The following is a 23,362-nucleotide window of genomic DNA, read 5'->3' on the forward strand; positions in this document are numbered from 1 at the left end:
CGGTCCAGAGGATGAGAATGATTTTACCCCCTCAAAAAAAAGGCTTGATATGCACATACGTTGTGTGTAGAATAGTGATGCAAACCCTGAAGAATGTAACACATCCACCAAAGACATATTAAGTAAAACTTGTCTAATGAGAAAGTATCTGTTTGTATTTTAAACGGAGTTTTTGTGTTTTTAACAAGCGGTGTCAATTTCTCGAAAATGCTCCTAACCTAACAAAGTCCAGTATTTTGTAGACCTGAATTGCCATTCAGTTAATTACTATTCCTAAATAGCAATTACCAGTTTGCAATTAGTCTACAATTCAGATATAGATATTAGTAGGTACTACTTTATTTACTTTAGGTAAAGTTTTAAATAAAGAATTTAGATACTGCAAATAAGAATACCGCAAAATAAGCACTGCATGTAAATTTTAGGTAACATATTATGTCAGGCTTTTGACGTCTTAACAAATGTAGATTGTCATCTACACACGACGATTTTGCAACACGACAGTGTTGCATTGCGATGCGATGTGAACATCAAGTAGGTACCTAAGATAACTTTTTGGTATTTAAGACTATTATTTCAAATTGTATCACGCTATCCAAAACTTTGCAAGCCTATCGTAAAAGAAGAAGACTACTTAGGCCTCACGACAAGAGGCATTTGGTCGGCAGTGGCCACTTATAGGCTACTGATAATGATGATCATAATTGATTATGTAAATATTTCCTAAAAATAGCGTTAATTATCAGTAACACAAATAAAATGGTGCCCTTCGTTAACACATTGAACGCCGTGGTGGTCACCGGTGACCGACGTTAGCGGAGGATTTTCCTTCAACAGTTTTCTATTGGCAGTCAAAAACTTAATGTTAAAAAAAACACGAAAAGAAGTTAAGTAGCAATTATTGAAACTTTTTAATACAATAGAATATGTGTTCAAAAATAAACATACTTTTGTTCATCGATGTCAAAAATGTAACGATATACTTAATTTGCAAAATTTTCTAGCAATTTTTAACCATAAGTTAAGTTCTGATGCAAAAATATTATGACATTGGATATTAAGAGGAAATAAAAGTATTGAATTTGACTTGATGTCAACTAGGGTGAACAATTATTATGTAATATTATGAAAGTTTTTTTAATGTTCCATTATTACAGCAATCAATAAAAAAATATTAACGTACTCTTTGTTTATCATAGATTCACATGGTTAATTCCGATTTTTTTTTATAACTATTACGGTTTCTTTTTATTTAAAAATAATATGGAAAGTTGCAATGTGCTAAAGCTCGACCAGATGGTACCAGCAAAAGACCAGACATTATGCCGATGGTGAACCAGGAAACAAAACGATTTTAATGAGTGGAACTTTGTCAAGTTAAAGCATTTAAGTTTCAAGTTATACCTTAATGCTACCAGCCTCACTATGTTGTCTTTAACAGACTTAATTTGTTTCTTTGAACACGCTAATCTCAAGAACTGAATTGAATTGAAAAACTGAATAATTATTTTTGTGTTAGACAGTATATTTATCGAGGAAAATTATAAGGTCACGCAATAAACATCACGCTACGACTAATAGTAACCGAGTAGTGGGTGAAAAATTATGTAAATACGAAAGTAACTCACGTCTCTGTCTCTACTTTACGCCTAAACCACCATACCGTTGTAGATAAGCGAGTAAAACCGCGCTACCTAGTTCGCGTTCTTGATAATTACATAATTACACTTGTCTAATTTTTTGTGCCTAGGCTAATCTCATTTATTGCTTTTAAGACATCTTTAATTTATAATTGGAAAACGTAATTTTGACAGCGTTGTCTGTAAAAATATATTGTGTTCAATTATTGAAACAAACTCGTTGTATAGAAATTACCAGTAGTAAACAGCCACGTCGTGGATTTTTAAGAGCTTTGTATAATTGATAGAAGTATATACGTTAGGTAAATGTAAAAGAAAAAAACAATAATTTATCAAAATACTACTAAATCGCCAATTCTAGATCAAATGGAAAATCACTGAATTGGTGTTCCATTAGTTTACCAACGGTTTGTTTAACAATTATTGATTTAAATTAGCATTTTTTTATTAAATAACACGTAATACGAATGCTTCACACATAATGTTTCGTAGTTAGTTGGAAAATATATGAAAACCAAAAAAAAAAGTGCTGTCAACGCGTCGTTTACTAATATGGCGGTCCGAAACGACATGAACGATTGTCGTTTAAAATCATAATTATGGTTTTTAACGATGTTGATCGCGTGTTCCTCGCTTATAATTGATCGGCAGAAGCAATACAGTGCTACCAAATGTAAAAAAAAAAGAATAATTCAACAGAAGGATATGTTGATTAAAAATTGGATATGGTGTACTACCGGTTCCTGGTGCACCTACCCTACCAAAATAGCGAAAATACCTTAAAGACAATTGTGGATTTTGGATGTCATATTGCAAAGAAAGAGACGTTAGTGTTTTTAATAAAAAGAATAGTTGGTAGCTTCATAGCTTCCATGGATATAGTAAAGTGACAATTTGGTTATGATGATGTAAGAACGAATAGAAAACAGTCTTTGGACACATCTGTTCTTGTGTCTAAAATTGTTTAAATGTCATTAAATAGTAATAGTGCCTAAAATTAATATGCTATCTTAAAAACAAAATTAGAGTAGTCCGAACCATATTTCTCGAAATAACTGCGGCACATGTACAATACGCACATAGATAACGTATACAAAGTCAGTATAGGTATACCCTGTATGCGTGGGGAGTAAGTAGTCAACTCGGACCACATACCTACGGCCCATTTGGGACGAATTGCAGAAAATAAAATAAAATAATATTTGTAATGGTCAACTCGTCCCACGTCACTACCACAATGAGATAAGGTACAGTCAGTAGCAAAAGGGTTAGTGTGGAAATAATAAAGTTCTATTACTTTGTTGAAAACAAAAGATTTTCTAGAAACTTCATTCTATCTACGTTATCATTTACTTCATAAGTGACCGCCATGACCATTGTTGGACCATGTGCACATGTTTACTATTCTTAGTAATTTTGGTCAACACATGAATTTGTGCGATTGCTAAAAAAATTTAGGTAATAAATTATTTGACACTAAAAAAAGAGGTTCTTACTTCGTCAGGATTTTTTAATATGAAATAATCTATGAACAAAACGAAAGTAAAGAAAAAAACTATAAAAAAATATTTTTAATCTTGTGTTGCTAACTGTACCAAACATTGATAAAGTTTAAAAATCCATACAAAAAAAAAGTGGGACGAGTTGACCACTAAAAACTTAATTTATTTTTAATTTCCCCAACTCGTCCCAAATGGGCCGTAGGCATGTGGTCCGAGTTGACTACTTACTCTGCGTGGGTGGGCAGTGACAAACAAACTTTTGAATTCTGTAAAATATTATACAGTACGTAAGGTTTCCCGGGGATTCAAAACCCGTTTTGTTTCAGTTTAACGATTTCTAATGAAATGTCGACATTTTTGTCCTGTTTATAGCGGAAATTATTAAAATTTCGTGGAATATCTATAGTAAATCGCGATGATGTATACGTATCTGCATAACATTATCAATTCCATTCCTATATACCTAATGCATGTTTCGAATTCGAATCACACACACTAACAAACATTATAGTTTTACAGAAGGTTAGGCACAGTCATTCAGGAGGTTACTAAAACACACAGAGTTAATTACAGGGTGCAAGTATAAATTATGGGGCCGCCGCCAGCCACAGTGAATTTTCATTTCTTAAGGTGCCACTAATGTATTGATTTCACTGCACTCCAACACTAAACACTCACTGACACAATTTTCAACACTGCACATCTCACTTCTCCGAGAAATTCCGCACTGCAATCCAATTGATTCACTGCAATCCTTAATTAACCACGAAGGCTGTCACCATCAATGGCGGCGGCGGCGGCGGCACCGTAATCGTGCATGAACGTAGGTTTAACATGCCACTTATAGATACCATAAAAAGCACATTTAATTATCTACAATTGCTTCATAAGAAAACATAAGCGCCTAACAGTCGGACGATTATATTATTGGTTTAAAAAATGAAAAGTAATATAATATATATGCCAAGCAAATATGTCGGTACAACATTGGCATAGATCCACTTTATCATTATAATTACCTAACTCAACGATATTTAATAATTTTAATAACCGTTTGGGCTAATTGAGTTAAAATAAAGGAAAATACGGTGGATTTAAGCCATTATGTGACCATTTCAAGTATAATATAATTATTCAAAATTACTCTATGGTCATACATTTTTTTCAATCAATGAACACGATTGTGTTTAAATACAACATTGACTAATTAATTTAATATACCAAAAATGATCACTGTTCAAATAAAGCCTATTAAAACTTGTACTCACGACAGGTGGTAGCGTGACACGGAAGCGGGAGCAGGGGTAGAATTCACGGAGGACGAAGAACCTGAGTAGCCAGAACCGGCAGGGGATGAGCCGGCCGAGGGTGCACCCGCTGCAGAGGGTATCGCAGCTGGCTCATAATACTCGGTGGTAAGCGTGCGTTCGTCCAGCACGAGTTCTGCATTATGTGCCTTTGATGCAGACTTAATGTCCATAAAGGCAACTGTGGCACAGACGCCACTGGCACCTCCGGCATTGACACCAGTGGTAATGTTGTCTGCCCGACCCAACAATTTGACATTCTGGACTCGGCCATAGCTGTGAAAAGAAAAACACTTTGACATATCAATAATCTAATTTAAATAACTTCCACCATGTATTTAACACACATTCTATTTCAAGTTCGCGTTGGTTATAACAACACATTTCTTTATTTTATTATTTTACGGTAAGTACGAGCACAACTAAGTGATTTTATTGTAATTTATATCGAAATAAAGACATCAAACGATGCAAACTAAAACACAATACATTTAAAATTAAAAATAAAATATACAATAACACAGCTGCAATACATTATTAAAGTTTTTACACAAATTGGGTAAGTGTTACGATTACAGTTAGCAGTAAGTACATTTTTGACAAAATTTAATCGTATAACGTCAATGAAATGAAATTATAATGTGTAAACCAAATGTTAATAATGATTTTAACACCTATTCATGATTTAACAGCAAAGAAAAGATGATTAAGAGAAGATTTTATCGAGAAATTTTCTAAAAATGTAAATAAACATAATAAACTATAGATCATTATCATTGTGTAAGATGCGCTTGCTAACGATAGCATTGTCAAGGTGTGTATCTAAGTCTAATTAAATGTTTATAATCATAATAATCAATAGCAAGAGGATGTTAGGACAGAACTTGGTTACCTATTTCATAAATAAGGCATTTTGGCGACATCTTGGACATCATAGTTTAGACTTTTACGAGATTCTTGTGGATATTTTCCCACGTAGGTTTTGTTTTTATCAAAGTTCATCATCTGAGCAAACCTTACATAGGGAAGGACATATTGTATACATCTGTAGTGGAGTTATTTAATATTAAATAATTTTAATTACAAAAAATGTCAAGATAACACATACAGTAGTGGATCAGGAATGGATTTTTGATAGTTTACCTAAATGTTTATAAAGGATAATACTGAAAACGTACCCACTTTTGTAGCTCTGTAACACCTACTACAATCGAAGAGCTTATTCACCATATCGTTATGTATGACAGCGAAACTGAAAATGTGTCAGAAAAGAGTTATATGGACTTGAAGAATGCCTAGTGTGGGTTTGTTTAACACGGTCGACACGTTTATGGCGTATTCTGATCCAAGGTCGGTTAACCAACCAATTAGAGAGCTCTAAACGCGGTAAGGTTTCGATCGCGTTAATGTAAAAATAAACTGGCACTTAGCATTCTGAATTGGATATCATTCTACCCATGTCATTTAACATAGTTTATGATGACGCAAATGTGACATGCATCGTGTGGTGTTCCACAGGTCTCGATATTAGGACCTCAATTGTGCAACATCGAGTAGGACTGGGTGCTGAGGAGTTCACGTCGGTTGTTTACCGACACCCTGACACGAGACATCGTTTCCTCTGCATGTTCTTATTAATATTACTTCTTGATATTTTTGGTATCCGGGAAACGGACCCAAAACACCTTACTTGGTAGTCGCAACTCATTTAGGAATAATTATTTAAAAAAGAATGTTAAATGCGTTCAATTCTCAAGTCGATGTAGCTTTTTTTCTGAACAATATTTCAGTTCCTTTGTCATACATAAGGTGGTGAAGACCCTTCTATTCTACTGACATAGGTTTCAAAATGGTACTAGTGTGGGGACGGGGTGCATACATTTTTGAGCATCAATTGTTCTTTTTATCCACAAGAAGCATACAAGTAACACAATGGTTTGCTATTCAGTAGGGTAGTTAATTGTCTCTTTGTACCATTTGCACAATATGGGTGTATCAACTTGAAAGTTGCTTTAATACCAAAAATGTGGCGTGTGTAGGGTCAATTCTCATGCTTTTTTTATTCTCGTATTTCAATCTAATTGTTTCAAAATGAGGTATTCCACATTGGGCACTCGTTTAAATGGCACCCAAGCTAATGGCACCGATGATGTTCCACATTGGGCACCCATAAGTATTTTCCATGGATGCCATTTATGGAATAGTTTTAATTTTATATTTTATTCCACTTATGGCACCTGCGCATAAGTAGATACTAGTGTTGGGAAGTTTACGTTTCTCAGCACGTTAAATAATATCGAATATGATCCGTAGAGTGTTTAATATATCATTCATCAAGTAAAACCTACAGCATAGAGCAGTTGTGTGTTTTGAAGTACTAGGGAATCATAAGCAAGTCGGAGTTCGACATCATGTACAGCTTAGAGCAGTTGTGGAAAATTTTCTTTTATTTAACAGCCCTCCCTTATAATTAGTATGATATCTTCAATTTCTGAACTCTTAGTACTACAAAACACGTAAGATCCCTATACTGTATGGTTATGATGTTCTATTACTTTAAAACTTACAACTAACTGCTTCAGACTGTACATGATGTCAAACTCCAACTTGGTTATAATGCCCTAGTACTTCAAAACACACAACTGCTCTATGCTGTAGGTTTTACTTGATGAATGATATATTAAACACTCTACGGATCATATTCGATATTATGTAACGTGCTGAGAAACGTAAACTTCCCAACACCAGTATCTAGTTATGCGCAGGTGCCATATATGGAATAAAATACCTATAAAATTAAAAAATATTCCACGAATGACACCCACAAAAACTACCTATGGGTGCCCAATGTGGAACATCATCGGTGCCATTAGCTTGGGTGCCATTTTAACGGGTGCCCAATGTGGAATACTTCTTCAAAATATGACCAGTAGTTTGCTATCAAAAAATTTTAAATATTTCTATTACGTGGGTTTAGGTATCTAGAACAACATAACTAGAGAAAACGCGTGGGCAGGGTTCATGAACGTCTACCTTTCAGAAAAAACAGGTTCAACTTTGTTTTATTTTGTTTCAAAGCAGTTATAGTCTAGGTGTACACTTAATAAATCAGAACATTGCAACACCGCATTCAACATTAAGAATTCGTTCTTAACCTCTACGTAAGAACTAGGTATGAGATAAACTATAATTTGTAAATTATTTTACAATTTTTTTTTTCTGTAAAATGGTACGGTAACAAGTGCATATTAAAAACATTATCTACTTTACTAATGTGAAACACCGTAAGCTGTTTTTATTAGGTATTAATTAATTACTTAATATGAAAATATTATGCTAAAACAAAGTAAAATTACCATAACTGTACTGTATATAAAATATATAGCAACACAACACACGTATACGTAATTACGTACATAGAACCTATAAATAATCACAAACATTGAAACAATAATTAATAATAATTATTGAAAAAGGCGGAATTATTAAACTTTTAAACTCTTTTTCATTTTATTAGTCATCATAAACATATTATTATTGAAATAGAAGTTATTTAAGTAAAGTAATAATAAGAATTTAATGTAAATAAAATAATAATAATTACATATTGATTTAGAGGGCAGAGGATGGAATAAGCAAGGACCACGAAGATAGATATGTTTCGTCGCATGAAAATTAGGTACTTACAATAGGTCCTTGGATTTTTTAAATTCTGAGTCTATACCTAGTCTACTAATAATATTATAATAAAGCTAAAGAGTTGTTTGTTTGTTGGTTTGTTTAAACGGAACTACTGGTCCAAATTGAATAATTCTTTATGTGTTGGATATTCCATTTATCGAGGAAGGTTATAAGCTATAAAACATCACGCTGCTATCAACAGCAGCCGAACAGAACTAGTGAAATCACGCGTGAGTAGTTAGTCTTTATACGTAATAAGAAAATTTAATTCAAGATTTGTGGTATTTTTGCAGGTCTCTCCTGCAATTTTATAGTTATTATCTTTGTAGACTGCTATCGGTCGCTCTGATAAATATTATTATTGTTGCAACACAATACCTACTATATACGTAAGTAAATTTAGACAAGACAATAGAAAACCTGATTTTAACATTGAAACCAAAATTTATATTTCAATGCACTGCGTGTGGGACTTCGGAGATTGAATAATTTGGGAAAAAGTAGCCTAAATATTGGGTGGGATACAAAGTAGAAAAGGTATAAAATAGATACGGACGGACATAACAGGCGAGTTTCTCATCATATTATTATTTTAACACAATTAGTAAATAAGCCATGTTACCTGTCTTCGTCAGTCAAACATTTAAATTGGCATTATGAAGAAGCAACTTTATTTAAAAATAAACAACTAACCGGACGAGCAGCGGTGCGCGTCAGCATTACACGAGAGCGAGCAGGCCAGAAGCTATAAAACGCGTTGTTGCCGTTCTGATCACAGTTCACAATAGGTGTATAAAAGATAAGCGTCGTTGCCATACCGCCGTGCCGCGCCGCCGCGCCGTTTGCCTCCCCATTCTCTCTATCATGTAGTTGCGAGCGAATGCTATTCGTTTTATGTATACGTATTGAATAAAGCTGTTTATTATTTCATCATGCTTGTTTTTTTTTTGCGTAGATTACAAAATGTAAATTTGCCAAATTCAAAGTTTTGTTATTTTCCCTATTCCGAAGTAAAGCAATCAATGTAGTATGTTTTTTTGTTTAAATTTAGGTTCTTTCTATTAATGAGACAGTCCTAACTGGTTTAACCAGTCTTAATATTACTAACTATGTACTAATTAGGTAATTAACGTAAGGGAGATGTGAAATATTATTTATTTGTATTCTAGCAAAAGGCATTTGTAGGTATAAACTAGGTTCAGACATATTTTTCTCTTCATACGACAGTAATATTGTAAACGTACGTTTAATCTACATACTTAAACTAGTCGAACAAATAATAATATTCTTTGTATTAGATCAAACCTTTATTTGGAAAAAAGTTACTATTATCTTTTGTGAAATTTATTCAAACACGATTAAATCGGTCGATGTCTGGTGCGACGTTGCCAGTTTTATGTTCTTACAACATGGCCGCACTCGCTGCCGAAGCCGGTTTCCGTGTGAAACTCAACTGAACACACAGCGCGTGTGTTTGTGTGAGCACACGCAGGCAAACGGACGGAGAGCGGAGGTGCGGGGTAAACGACGAAGTAGCACTGTCGGGCGAGTCAGGCAAGGAAAAATAAGCGTTGTGGAGCGGGGAGAGGGGGAGATACCGGGTCGGTGACGTCATCAACTTTCTGAATAGCTGCTACTTCAATCAGTCGTTGTGCTGACTTGTCTTTTGTATTTTTTTTTGTTTACGAGATTAATAGGAATAAACGCTTTACGTTTATGAAAAATCGTTTCTTTAATATTTTTGTTTATTATCTAGCCCATAATACTGTAGTTCGTTTTCTACTTATCTATTAAAATATTAAATAAAAAAACACGTTTATTTTTTAGTTCAATAAGTGGTGTATTAGTAAAATCTATTTACATCATCGTAATAATATTCAAAATCAAACTTTTCGGTACCTAACTCTTAATATTATTTCTAGCTAGTAAATCTTTTCTGCCATTGTCCTGGCTTTTTCATCAACGGTAAATAATATACATATTATAGAAAACACAGGTTTTGTCCACCACGACACTACCTATTAAGTATTTATTTTAGCTTATATTGGACCACTACTTTTTCCTTCTACAAAAATTCTGAGTAGAGCAAAGTTTTATTTTGTTGAATAAAACTTTGCTGTACTATTTCAAATAAATCAAAAATAGAAACGTCAACCAATAAAGAAAGGTCTATCAATGAAGTTAGGTGCTCATTCCAAATTGTAGATACGAAAAAACTACCTATTACTTACTTTAAAAAAATCAATCTCAATATTATACATACCTAATTATAATGGGAGAACAAAGTCATTTTAGGTACTAGGCACCTATTTAATATGACAAGCATGTTTAGTTTCTTTCATACAATAAATCTCGATATTACGGCCGGCTCATTATCTGACTCAGAGCTAATAATGAAAATAGATAAAGAATATCTCAAAGCCCAAAAAACACTTTCTATCCAGGATTAGACCAGTATCACGTGCAGTAGTAAGGTTAGTCTATCTAGGTATGTCACATAATATACCTATGCCAAGTTTATCTTAATATGTAATTTCCAAACAGTAAGATACGTTCTTACGAATGATACCAGAATAGTACCGTTGTTGCACTGACTGCCGGAGTCGACATGAATCAGGCCAATACTCCGTTATAAAGTAAGTAATATTATAAGCCCATCAACTAAACACAAAATATACAATATCATTACACTATGACCATATATCTTATATATCATAATATACCTAATTATACTCAACAAATTCATTTTAAACGACTTTACACTATCATTTACTATAATGGCTACGCTAATTAAAACTAACCACCTATATTTATATAATAATAAATATTAATGAACACTGACGATTTTTTAAAAATTGTCAATGACTGTGTTCTTTTACCTAATAATAATCTGATATTGAATATGATGCCATAATTATTTGAAAACTTGAAATGAATAACGGCTGTGTTTATTACTGAGTTTATTGCGTACTGGACCAGAAAGGAATCGGGGTATATAAAACTTTCGCCAAGTAAATGCAACACAATTTCGCAAATTTACTAATGGCTCATGTAATATTTGTAGCAACAGTACCTACGAGTGGTATGCATAATTGCATACCTATGTAGTTGGTCATTATAATACACTAGTTTGTGTGCTACTTGCGTAAAAATAATTTTCTGTCGCGTATTGGTTAAATAATTTTTAGATTTTTAATATGGGTTTTGACTGCAACTTAGAGGTGGTAACTAGGGGTATTCAATAACTTTATAAAATTATGATAGTTAAATTATGTACAAATTCAAACAATCATAAATCACTAAACATTTGTGTAGTAGTAGGTAGATAACGTATGTTTATTTTTAGACGTTTTATATATTATTCATTTCTACATAATTTTACGTAGCTTCCCATTAACTGTAAGTGTGTGTATTTATTTTATAGAAATCAAGGAACACATACATTTAAAGATTTATTTACACACAAAATATATTTATGTGTATTTATTTTTCGGTTACAAAAATAAACTGAATAAATGGAGTTGATGTGCCATATAAAATAAGTGGATAAAAAAAGTTCAATTCGGTTAGGTCGGTCGACGAGCCCCTAGCAGCGGCGGCCGGATGCTTGCGCAGGTCGATAGAGCGGGGGCGTGGGTGGAGCAGAGCTTATACTGCGGGGTGTTGCCCTCGCCCTCACCCTGCAGACCCGTCACCAGGCAGTAACTTTCGCATTGCATAATAATGTTACAACACCTAGTCCATACCAACACTACTCTCCCTAGACACAAGCAGAAAAGTGGTGAGATTACTAACCGGGACTGACCAGGAGGCTAATAGTAGCTAGTATTTACAAGTAGTAATCGTGAAACTTATTATGTTCCTATTTCTAAAAAAACTAATCGTAATTTCCCTTGCTTGGTTATGTTTTAACTTGAGAACCACGGTAACAGACTGGATAAATATACTTCTAGTTTGTGATCGTCGCATTCAGATCGAAAACGATAATTATGAAAGTGATAATTAAGAAAATCGGAAAACAACATGAGATGAGAGTTAAGTCTGAATATCAATAACGACCGAATGAAGTCAATTAAAAAACAATATATATCAATAACAACATTATTTTAAAAACCATGACGATAGAGGATGACAATTTCCATCGAAATTTCAAAATGGGTAATGTGAAAGTCGAAATCTCTTTTAAACGTGAATAAATACGTGAGTTATATTTAGACCAGCAGTCTCATATTTTCTCAACTCACGCTGCACATATAATTTTAATTATGTACAAATATCTCACGCACCACCCGGCTTCACGTTAGTCGGCGCATTGAAGTTGTGCGCACTACTCCTCACTTCACCTCACCCCCTTTTCATAGCGTTGGACCGGCTGGCTAGCATCGATCGCAGCAGACTGCGTCCTGTGACTAAGATAGCTTCACGAAATCTCAGTGTTCACTTTTTTCTCGTAATATTATCAATTTGTGAAATGTGTATTTTGTTTGTGTACCGTTACTGCAGGATAAACTAAATTGTTTTGGATAATAATAATAACTATGTACTGGTTTGCATTTCTTGTTTAACAAACACTAATCATAATTTTATTAACAGTACACGAACTAAACGCCTGGAAATGCTACATTTCTGCTCAAATACGTAGTAAGCGAAATAAATTTGGTTCTTATTAAGTCGGTTACGTAAATACACAAGCTATAATGAGTTATAAGGAAACCATTATTAATGTTATAGTATAAGGAAAACCGATTGGAAATAAATATTGACTTCCAAAATTTACTGAACGAAAAATACCTCTCTAAATCTTGATAAATTAATTCAAATACTTATTTATAAAGAACCAATGACTTTAAATCAAAGTTTCGCCATATCAGGTTTACAATCATTCAGTTTAATCAGTTCTTAATAATTTGTATAATAATAAATATTCGTTATTTAGTTTAGCTACTTTAAACCAAAATACCTACTTATATGCTTGTAAAATTTGCAATGTTCGATATAAATTAATATGCTAACTCAAAGTCTTTATCAATAGTTGACGTATAGCATTAATTAATTTAGACACACATAAAAACAATAAAATACGGGCAAAGAAGTAAAATTTTTAGATTGCCGAGAAGTTACTAGTTACGTATAAACTACAAACGCTGCCTCTGTCCGACGCGCAAGTACAAAACACGAACGAATGCGACGTTGCCAGATTTCTCGCCGGGCGCCATCGTCACTGCTTACATATCTATCTACCAGTATCAACTCAAGGCGAGGCGAACACACTGTACATTTTAGTATCTGACTGATTATTTCATGTAGGTATGATTCGTGTTTTGTTGTTGTCTAATTAGGTACTTGAAACATTGAAATGTACATGTTTAGGATATCTGATTAATTACATTACATACTTTTTACAATACATATAAGCATTAAATAAAAGATTTTAGCCGTTTTAGGTGGGTCCCACACCCACCAACCAACAACGGGTATTATATTATTACGCAGATATACCATATTCTTGAAAGTAGGTAGATAACTAGGTAGGTACTTACAACACAATTTACGCATTATGTTTCGAGTTTCTGATGTACCTAGATAGGTAGATATTTTGTTTGTCATGTATAGCTGTTACAACACGAAGTAAGAATGCTTTAACGCCTAAAATCATAATCTTCCTATAAAACGTAATAACTAAATTCAAAATCTTGGTACAATATAACTTATGACGCGAGTTGCATTTCGTTTTGTTACTTTTTAAGTTTTATAGTTTAGTTAACTATTAAAATTAAGTAAAATTATAAATTTTACAAGACTGCAGAATGTATAATTATAATTTCTTATATTGGAACTTAATTAACAACAGTAAATAGGATACATTCAGATGTCATTCTCCGGCAACTATTCTTAATTTCAAGGACACTAAATTTTCTCAAACCCAATTTATTTATTTAATGTAATGTTATTGCTATAACGAAGACTTAAATACTGAAGTAGTAAACTAGAGATAAGCAATGAACAACTCTCTAATACTATACCTTAGAAACCAGGGCGAAACGCTAGAGTAAAGAGCAAAGTTGATATTAAATCAAGCTTTCAAATTAAATTACATAAATAGCATTTATGTTAGTTATTCTTGCCTCTAGAGAGTTCATTGACCTAGCAGTCTACGCCCGCGCACCTAAGCAGCTTTTGGAGCGCGACATTGCAAAATTGTTGCGGGAGAGAGGGGGGAATAGACTTGCTATTAATGCAATGACTCGTTTCTAGCTTTAGAGTCGTAGCATCACTTTCCATACCTATTAGTTTTAATTTTAAAATTCCATTTTAAGGATATGTGGTGGTTAGATGAATGGCGGCAAGTATAACTGCTAAGCGAGGAGCTAATAGATATAATACTAATCCCACCCAAAACATAAATGTAGGCTGCCAAGTTCGATAATATTGAATGCTTCGCCTATAAAAGAAGTGAGATCTAAATAAGTACCAAGTTCCATACACAGACCTCAGTTAAAAATGATATAACAAGTTGGCAAGTTTTCACACACTATGTTATAAACCTACTAAACGCAATGAGTCAAGTATATAATTTTCTATTAAAACTTGCCAAGTTATATCATTTTTAACTGAGGTCTGTGTATGGAACTTGGTACTTATTTAGATCTCACTTCTTTTATAGGCGAAGCATTCCAATATTATCGAACTTGGCAGCCTTTCACATTTATGTTTTGGGTGGGATTTCATTTATTTTTGTAAGGTTTAATTTTTTTCTTATTTTACTTTACTTTGACTAAATACAAACCCGTAACGAATTTTAGGTCGGTACGACCATTGGAAGATATAGATAATTTTTTTGTTTTAGTTCCTTAGGGGTATGAATTAACACCTTCATTATTTTTAAAACCGACTCACACTTGGCCATTTTCAGATTTTTTCCTTTACCTTGACCTAAAGACCTAACTCCATGCCAAATTTCAAGTCAATACGACCATTGGAAGTGGTCTAGGTTTTTGATGAGTGAGTGAGTCAGTCAGTCAGTGAGTGTATAGTAAAAATAGCGATTTTCTGACGTCAATATCTCAAGACCTACAATAGGTACATTAATGAAATTTTGTATTTTAGATAAGTAACTAGATCTCGACAGATACTAGTAATTTCATATGCGTAGATAAAATAGATTTTGAGTTATAGGTGGGTCGAACTTGGCCCGAAATGGTTCGTGTAATATAACCCACGGCCGGTGTGTCGGTTTTTTGCTCGAACTTGGCGGACACACTGCCGTGTGTCTAGATAGATCGTAGTTTGGTCATAGTACCCAAACCACATATTATGAAGATTAACATCTTCAATTTTCTAGCTCGCTAGTCGCCATCTATTACTATCAAAGGATATATTTATTGTTTACTTTAATTATGTCGCCATGTAGGTACCTACACTAACTTCATTTAATTACACGATAGACGTAGCAGATGATGTGTAGGAATCATTTTAATCCACCTTTCGTATACCGACCGTGTATAAGACCAAAATAGAAAATACATTGTGTCTCGCGTGGATCTGCGTTTCGGCACATGACGGGTTAATAAATCTCTCTTCAGTTAAAATCCGGGAGGAAATATTTTCTAAAAGTAGGTAGTTTACTGACGTAAACGTAACGAAGGCTTTGTTTATGCAATTACCTGCGTGTATATTATTGTTTTGATACCTAACACAAACCTCGTTATTAATTTCCTAAAATTATTCCCGTTCTTTCCTGTTTACATTGAGTGTTTTAATTACGTGTGACGTAGAAAATCATGTTTTCAGATGCATCTCATCTACTACAGAAATGGAGATCACATCAGAATGGACATAAATTAAGATCGATTTTCAGTAATACTTCAATTTCTGTCAAAGATCTATAATTATTCAGAGATTTTGGATTGGATTAGGCTCGATCGATAATTGAAGTCTTTTCATAGAAACTATTGTTCAATGAATGTCCATTCGAACGTCCCAATGAACATTTAGAACATTATTTATGGATATATTTATGTTCTGTGTAGTGTTCTTCCGAAGACCTTCGTCTTCAACGTGTCGCCTCTTGAGGTTGTTCACGAGTACTTCTACCTCGGACAACCCTACGTATGATAGAAACAATTTCGACAAGGGGTTCGCAGTTTGGGAATCAGAGAGAGAAAGAGAGAGAGCAAGAGAGAACTAAAGCTATCGACAAAAAGAATTAGTAAGCGGAAGTTGCAGTTGCAGTGGGCAGGTCAAATTTGTTTACGAATTGATGACCGTTGGGGTAGACGTGTTAGAGTAAACCGCGTTGTGGCAAACGTAATGTAGGGTGACCTCCAGGAGTGATGATATCTACAAAGATGCTGGCAGAAGCGGTTGGAGCTCTGAAGCGTGCCGAAGACCTATGGCCAGCGGTGGACGAAAACGGCCTGATGATTAATTTTGGACAATAGTGACCACTGATGTAGCGTACCGGTAGAAGATTTAACGCAAGTGCGTCGTGCACGATAACTCGAAAATCCCAGTGCCTGAAGACCAAATTATTAATTAGTGACTGAGACATGGTATAACTTCTGGTACCCTAGAGTGACCCAGAGTAACTTAGTGAGAGCGAACGCTGTAGAGTTGCGATCTAGATGCTTGGAATTTCTTAGGCCATATCGCTAATTTCTAGGCTATATCGCTCGAGGAACTGGTGACGATCGATGGGCCAGGAAAATGCTCGTGTAACCATAAACTCCAAAGACGTAGCGTGGGCAAGCTTTCAGTTAATAGATGATATCGTGAGTCGCGTAGGGCCAATAGATGCAAATGGCGAGTGCATGCATGGAGCATGGAGGATGATTAATCATTTCTACCAATCTACTACTTAATCAATCTTGAAGCGCATATGTGGTATAAGATGCTCTCGTTTTGATTAGATGTATTTAAGCCGTGCACACAAAAATTGATACGCTTTCAAGTTCTTCGAATGCAAAGATCAGGTATCAACCCCAAAGGGTTGCATTACATCACTCGCGCTCGGTTTGAAGGACGACTTTGTATTGTGGTCGTGGCAGAAGCGCTGGAAGAAGTCGCCATAACGCTCCATCGAGCATACATCTCTGACAAGTTTGTCAGCAACTCAGGCTCCGAATAAACATTAATCTATCAGTATATGTGTTACCTATGGGCCTCGCCTCGTAAGAAAACTCAAGGTCACTGGGTAGTCAATGGGTTATGGAAAGGGCTCGGTGTTTCTTTTGCTGGAACACATCATATTTCAAACATTGCTCAGGATTTGTACGTCTGTCTAAAACCTGACCTGACCAGCCTATCACATTTTTTAAAAATATCGTATAGACATTAAAAGAGACCTCTGAATTTGCTTTGGCATTTCTTCTCAGAGTGGTCCATTAGGAAATACGGATCTCATCTAAATTTTTTTGTACAGTAATTATGACGTGTAAAAGTGCTCTTTTGTAGCCTATTTACAAAAATAAATTCATTGCTTATGCTCATTCGACAACGTATAAATTATTACATTATCTTCAACTTCCAAGAAACATAATTATATAAATCCTATTCCACACGAGAAGAATTCATGTAAGTTGCAACAATTTTACGACCTGCTATTGCTAGGCACTTACTTATATTCGAAATAGGTACAATTCTACAATCATGATTTTGGTTACCTATGGGTTTATTACTGAAAGCTTCGAATGTGGCAGTTATTCTACACGTTCTACTTCCTTTGAAGAGAATGGAACTCGTCAATGACAAACAGTTCATTGTAATTGTGTCAATTGTAGAATGCTGCACATTTAGTAAGCATCTACTATTGATTAATTAGTTATACAAAAATTCTTAATCCATTCGATGATAAAATATTTGTCTGAGAGTTTATAGTCCAAGGATGCTAGCATCACGCTTGTAGAGGTCACGATAAATTTCATAAGCATCTACCCTATAATTTATTACACTAACATTTTATCAAATCAAGACCAAGAAACAGCAATTGATTTTTATATTTTTTATATAGAGATAGTTTGATATATATCGAAATAACGATGACTTTGACAAAAATTATACCTAAGTCAAACGTGAAATCTGTATATATGTTGCGTTTACTAACGCTGTAGAACTGCAAATTTATAGTTTGTCTAGCTTCATATTAGTTAGTAACACAGGTCTTCGGTATCATTGAGTTTTTTACGTTTTTATTATTATTTTTATGCTTCAAGTTTCATACCAATATGCAATGGCGGTACTTTACTACTTCAATTGACATTGTTAACAAAGAATAATTTTGTTTGTGATTATAAATACGTATCGTACTTAATGTTGCGAACTAGAACCACTTCAGTTTGAAGTTTCAACTTTCATTGTTAGAATATTGAATATACTTAGTGGTTCGTCCCTGAAATAATTGATAAAACCTTGCCCTGGCATTTACAATAGAATAGGGTCTAACCGGTCTCCAGTTTGCGCTGACATTTAATCATAAATTTTATTTGTGCAATGCATTATTTAAAATGGTAAAGGAAAAAACAACTGTTCAACTTTGCTGTGAAATCTGTGACCATTATTGAGTTTGCAATAACTTTAATTCAGACGAACGATTTAACGAACGATATAAGATTTGTTTGAACACCGAATGACTTTCGTTCTTTCATAAATATGCAGTCGGCACGGAATGATGCTTTGGCGAATTATCATAATGGCGTGACGCCAATTTCCATAAGGTTGTGTATTGGGAAGAATAGTAATATGAATACAGAAAATCCACTTTATCTTCGCGCCAACAAAAAGTTGAATGAAGAAATGAGACAAATATACACTGTCTCATTTTATCTATATTAAGTAAGTATGTGTACGTGACGTGCCATTTGTTGCCAATGTGGTTTTGAAGCACCTTTTAACAGCGTTATACGCATTATAACAACAAGAAATTAAATAAGTAAATACATTTATGTAAAAGTGGTCGACCCAGTAGAGTTCGGCGACGACGATTTTATGCACGAGCATAAAAATCTTCCTAAGAACACAATAAACTTTAATTTGTAAAAAGGTGTTTTTTTACCAGATTAAGTTAGTCGTTTTGTAGTTAAACGCTTATAACACATTTCACGATTTATTTTTATTAAAACTAGCGTGTCCCGTAAACTTCGTTTCGCCTTGGACATTTTTTGGTGCATCTTTGTTAATTTTTACATAAGATCCGTCTAACAATAACAAACCCAACAACAAAATCGGTTTAGCTGCTCTCGAGATTTGAGCTTAGCAACACATTCTACGATTCATTTTTATATTATAGAAGAAAGAAGAAGAAAGATTAGATTATACAGAATGAAACCCATAAAAATACGTAGAAATAAGTAAATACCTATACAAGAATACTTTGCTTTGATTAAATTCTTAATAAATTCTTGGAGAAAGCGTAGAAATGTGTAAGAAGGAATTGGTAATACAGTCGCCTCTCGTTAATTCGAAACTTGAGGGATTCGTCAAATATCTCGAATTACCGAATTTTCGAAATCTTAAATTGTCCAAAAATTTGAATTTGCCTCAAAATGTCGGTACTGACCTCTGCAACTTCTGAAATCTGTCCCTTTCTCTCTGCAATTGAGTAACTTCGAATTGTCGGGAGTTTGATGCCGATATTTAGAATTAACGAGTCATTTAGTTACGTAGAATTGATATTATAGTGTATAAGAATATATCGATCTATTTTGAAATATAAAGACATTTTCTAGGGACTCGTAATAACTTCGAATTCTAGAGAGTTTCGAATTACTGAAAATTTGAATTAACGAGAGTCGACTGTATTAGGTTATGTACGAAGTTGAATAACCAGAGGAGCAGACACTCGTTTTATTCTCATAATAGAGATCACATCATAGTGAGCGTCTATTCTTCTCAATGCCAGACAATACCATATAGCTATAAGATTATTGGCTTAAGTTCCTATGGATTTTAGTGGCAAATACATGAAATTTAGGTGACTGATGATGATAAAATAATGACTGGGTACAAAAAGTTGCTTATCGATCGTTAGGTAAGCTGTTGAATAGGTTAAATAAAACAGTGAGTTTTGTGTAAGAATCAATTTAATGATATCGTATTAGTGTTGCATTCTTAATTTGTGAATAGTAATAGGTAGGTAAGGTAAATAGCTATATCAAAGTGTGGATTCTTATGAAAAAAAAAACATACATACGATGTACTAATCCTTAACAGTCAAAGGTCATACAAGGAATAATGCGTCCATTGTGAAGAATGCGTGTTATATGACGATGAATAATAATTATGTTTTGAGCATTTCTAATGAAAACCTTTCAGGTTATACCATAAAAACCATATAAAAAAGCTTAGTAAACGAATTGAATTATTGAATCGATTAAAATGTAAAAGCAATCCAGGAAACAGACGAGTTCAAAGTGAACAACCGATTCGCATTTCCCTCGACATCTATACGCACATGGAGACGGAGGCAAGGTTGAAAGTTTTTTTGATGATTTTCTGCAGTTTCTACATTGAAAATGCATGAGCTTGAAGGCAAATAATAATAAATATTTCAACTGGTAATTAAAGTCCTCGTTGAAAAAAAAACCGAATAATATTACAGTAAACATGATAAACGAAGGTTGCACATTGCGTTGCCTCTATAAATAACACGCTTTAAAACAGAACACGCAACTGAAACCATGAGACAAGTCTAATGAATCTGCCATCCCACAACGTGGTTGAATTACAATTACAACACGATAAAGAGTCCAAATCAATTTCGTCGATAAAAATCGGTTTTATTGAAGACTGGCCTTGGCGTGTTTGGTTAGTTTTCAACGTTGCTTGTAGAGAACCAGCATGTAGGAAGTTCGGTAACGGCAAAAGTAAGTACCTAAATTTTAAATACTGATTATACTTAAGTGCCTTACTAATTCAATTAGCGATAAGCTACTGCTAATGCTGGTACGAATTCTTACGAGACGAGTAATCGTAGGGTGGGTGTAACTAGGTAACTTTCTATAGTGAATATAAGTACCTATCTCAGGAAACTCATCGACTAATTACTACCTAATTGTCGGTAATCTCAGTTAAACTTAAAACACATGTTACGACATGTGCTACTTTGAAGATTTTTTTTATCCTCATGTTTACATCTAAGTCCTGTTTCCTCGGTGTTCATCCAGAATTTGAGATGGCCTAATATAGGTATGTCGATGCATCATTCTGTACAATCAGTACAATGCTAACAATACCCTATTATTTTAACAGAAAAAGTTTAAACAAAGGTCTCCACGACTGCGATCGTGACAGATACAAGTGCTTTAGCTACCTGCGATCTCAATTCGTTAGTAGGTAATAGTATACTAAAAAGGTATTTAAATATAATATATGATATATTTAGTCGACATGGAGTTAAATACTTAGTTTATTAAACATAGACCAGCTATGTCTGTTAATAATCTCTTGTTACTGTTACTTATTTTGTGAATTACTGTATCAATCGTTGAATAAAGTTAAAAAAGTTAGAACTTTTCAATTTGGAAATAAAAACAATAACAAACATACAAAGATGGCACATACGTCCGGTAGGTATTTTATCGTCATAGGTACGTTTAGCATGTTTATTACAACAGTAATTGTTATTAGATTTACACGTTTTACGTGAGATGAAATCTCAGGTCCATGAACTTTTTTATTACTAGAAATGGACAAGTTTTTATATAAAAATATCTGAAATATAATAGATAAAAGTTATATTACCGTTTGAAGTGCTCCCTTATTCGGTCTTCACGAATGTTATCGGGTAAATTTCCAACCCACAGGTGCCGAGTCTCTCTAACCATCTTGCTTCGAACTCCACATTAGGAATCATTACCCGTTCGCGTCACTACGTGGCATAAATCAATTTTGCACACAATTGTGATTCACACATTTTGATTATGCACTATAAGTGAACCATAAACATTGTACAGCCCACAAGTTTACACTTTTTGATAAAACAACACTATCTTTCACTTCACGACATTCGATAATCTCATCACAAAATCCACTTCACTATAAACACACCACGTAATAGACGCGAGCGTACTCTTCGCGGCTCTCGAATTGACAGTGAATCCAGCTTCGACGCGAGTTTGCCGATAAGCTCCGCCTTCTGACCGCTGCCGCGCAAAGTGGAGTAGGGTGGCCAGTGAATATTATAAAGTATTGTACGATTCTATCGCTATAACTAATATCTTTTTTTCATAATATTACTCATTCTATTTTATATAGTGTTTATTATTTATTTCTGCAACTGAAAATAAAATATAAATTGTGTCTATTTAATTAAAACCGCCTTTCTTCATTCTTACAATCTTTTTTTTACAATATTGAACGTAACTACGTCAAAAACTTTATATTTTAATGTAATATCACCAATTCTTTTCATAGTATAGCAATCAAATGCAAAATAAAAACATATATGTTATGAAGAAACGTGTCGATGCAAAGGACCGCTGGCCAGCACTCCCCGATTTGTTTGCCTGTCTCTTTCCTTTTACCGTATTTCGCTCTCGCTCCAACTAATGGATTATAAACAACAGTGTTGCAAGTTAAGGATTGGTACCGTTTTTAAGGTATTTTATACAAGATTTGATATTTACCGTACTGATTGAGAAATAGTTAAATCAATAAATTATTATAATTAATTAATTTTTATATTTCTCATATATAATTTTAATATTTAAATTATCGTTTTTATTATTATTTAGTCTATACATATATTTATATTATATTTAAGTATATTAATGCTATTCACCCAAGTAAAATATTTCTTAGATGTTAGTAATATCTTATATTATTGTACTTGTTTTAAAATCAGCTTAAAGATTTCAATGAACGACGAAGGTATTATGGGGTGTTTGTTACTAATTGTTATTGGGATTGCATGTGCATTATTCCTTTCTTTGTTATGATCTTGTTTATTATCTATTAGCTTCTGCCAAAGGTTTCACCCAAGTTCCCGTGGGATAAAAAGTATGCCATCACCCAAGTCAACCCGTACTCTGTCTGTATATTATATACTCATCGAAATCCGCTCAAACAATCTTTCACATTTATAATATTAGGTATTTAATGTGATCAAGAATAATAATTATCTTGTCTAGACAACCCATATACAAAATATTGTAAAATTACCTTTTCCTTCGTTTTTCAAGACAATGTGTATTTCGAAACTGTTGTCACATTTAACATTTTAGCTGTCCCTTGCCAG

At 33.8% G+C, this 23,362-nt stretch overlaps 1 protein-coding gene across 8 annotated transcripts in view; it reads right to left on the reverse strand.

Annotated features, from left to right (window-relative positions):
* The window catches only part of LOC118271764 (protein split ends-like), a 74,436-nt gene extending 52,209 nt beyond the window's left edge, over nt 1-22,227 (reverse strand). For 6 of the 8 annotated variants that reach the window (XM_035587957.2, XM_050693919.1, XM_050693922.1 and 3 more), the window contains exons 1-2: nt 21,868-22,227; nt 4,411-4,725 (exon numbers count right to left, since the gene is read on the reverse strand). In XM_035587957.2, the coding sequence (XP_035443850.2) occupies nt 4,411-4,725; nt 21,868-21,950 (398 nt within the window). In that variant the 5' untranslated portion in view covers nt 21,951-22,227. The remainder of the gene's footprint in view (nt 1-4,410; nt 4,726-21,867) is intronic. The other 2 variants (XM_050693923.1, XM_050693921.1) reach the window with 1 other exon arrangement.
* Nucleotides 22,228-23,362: the final 1,135 nt, after the last annotated feature.

Source organism: Spodoptera frugiperda, chromosome 5 (genome assembly GCF_023101765.2).
Source record: "Spodoptera frugiperda isolate SF20-4 chromosome 5, AGI-APGP_CSIRO_Sfru_2.0, whole genome shotgun sequence".
In the NCBI taxonomy this organism is placed as follows: domain Eukaryota; kingdom Metazoa; phylum Arthropoda; class Insecta; order Lepidoptera; family Noctuidae; genus Spodoptera; species Spodoptera frugiperda.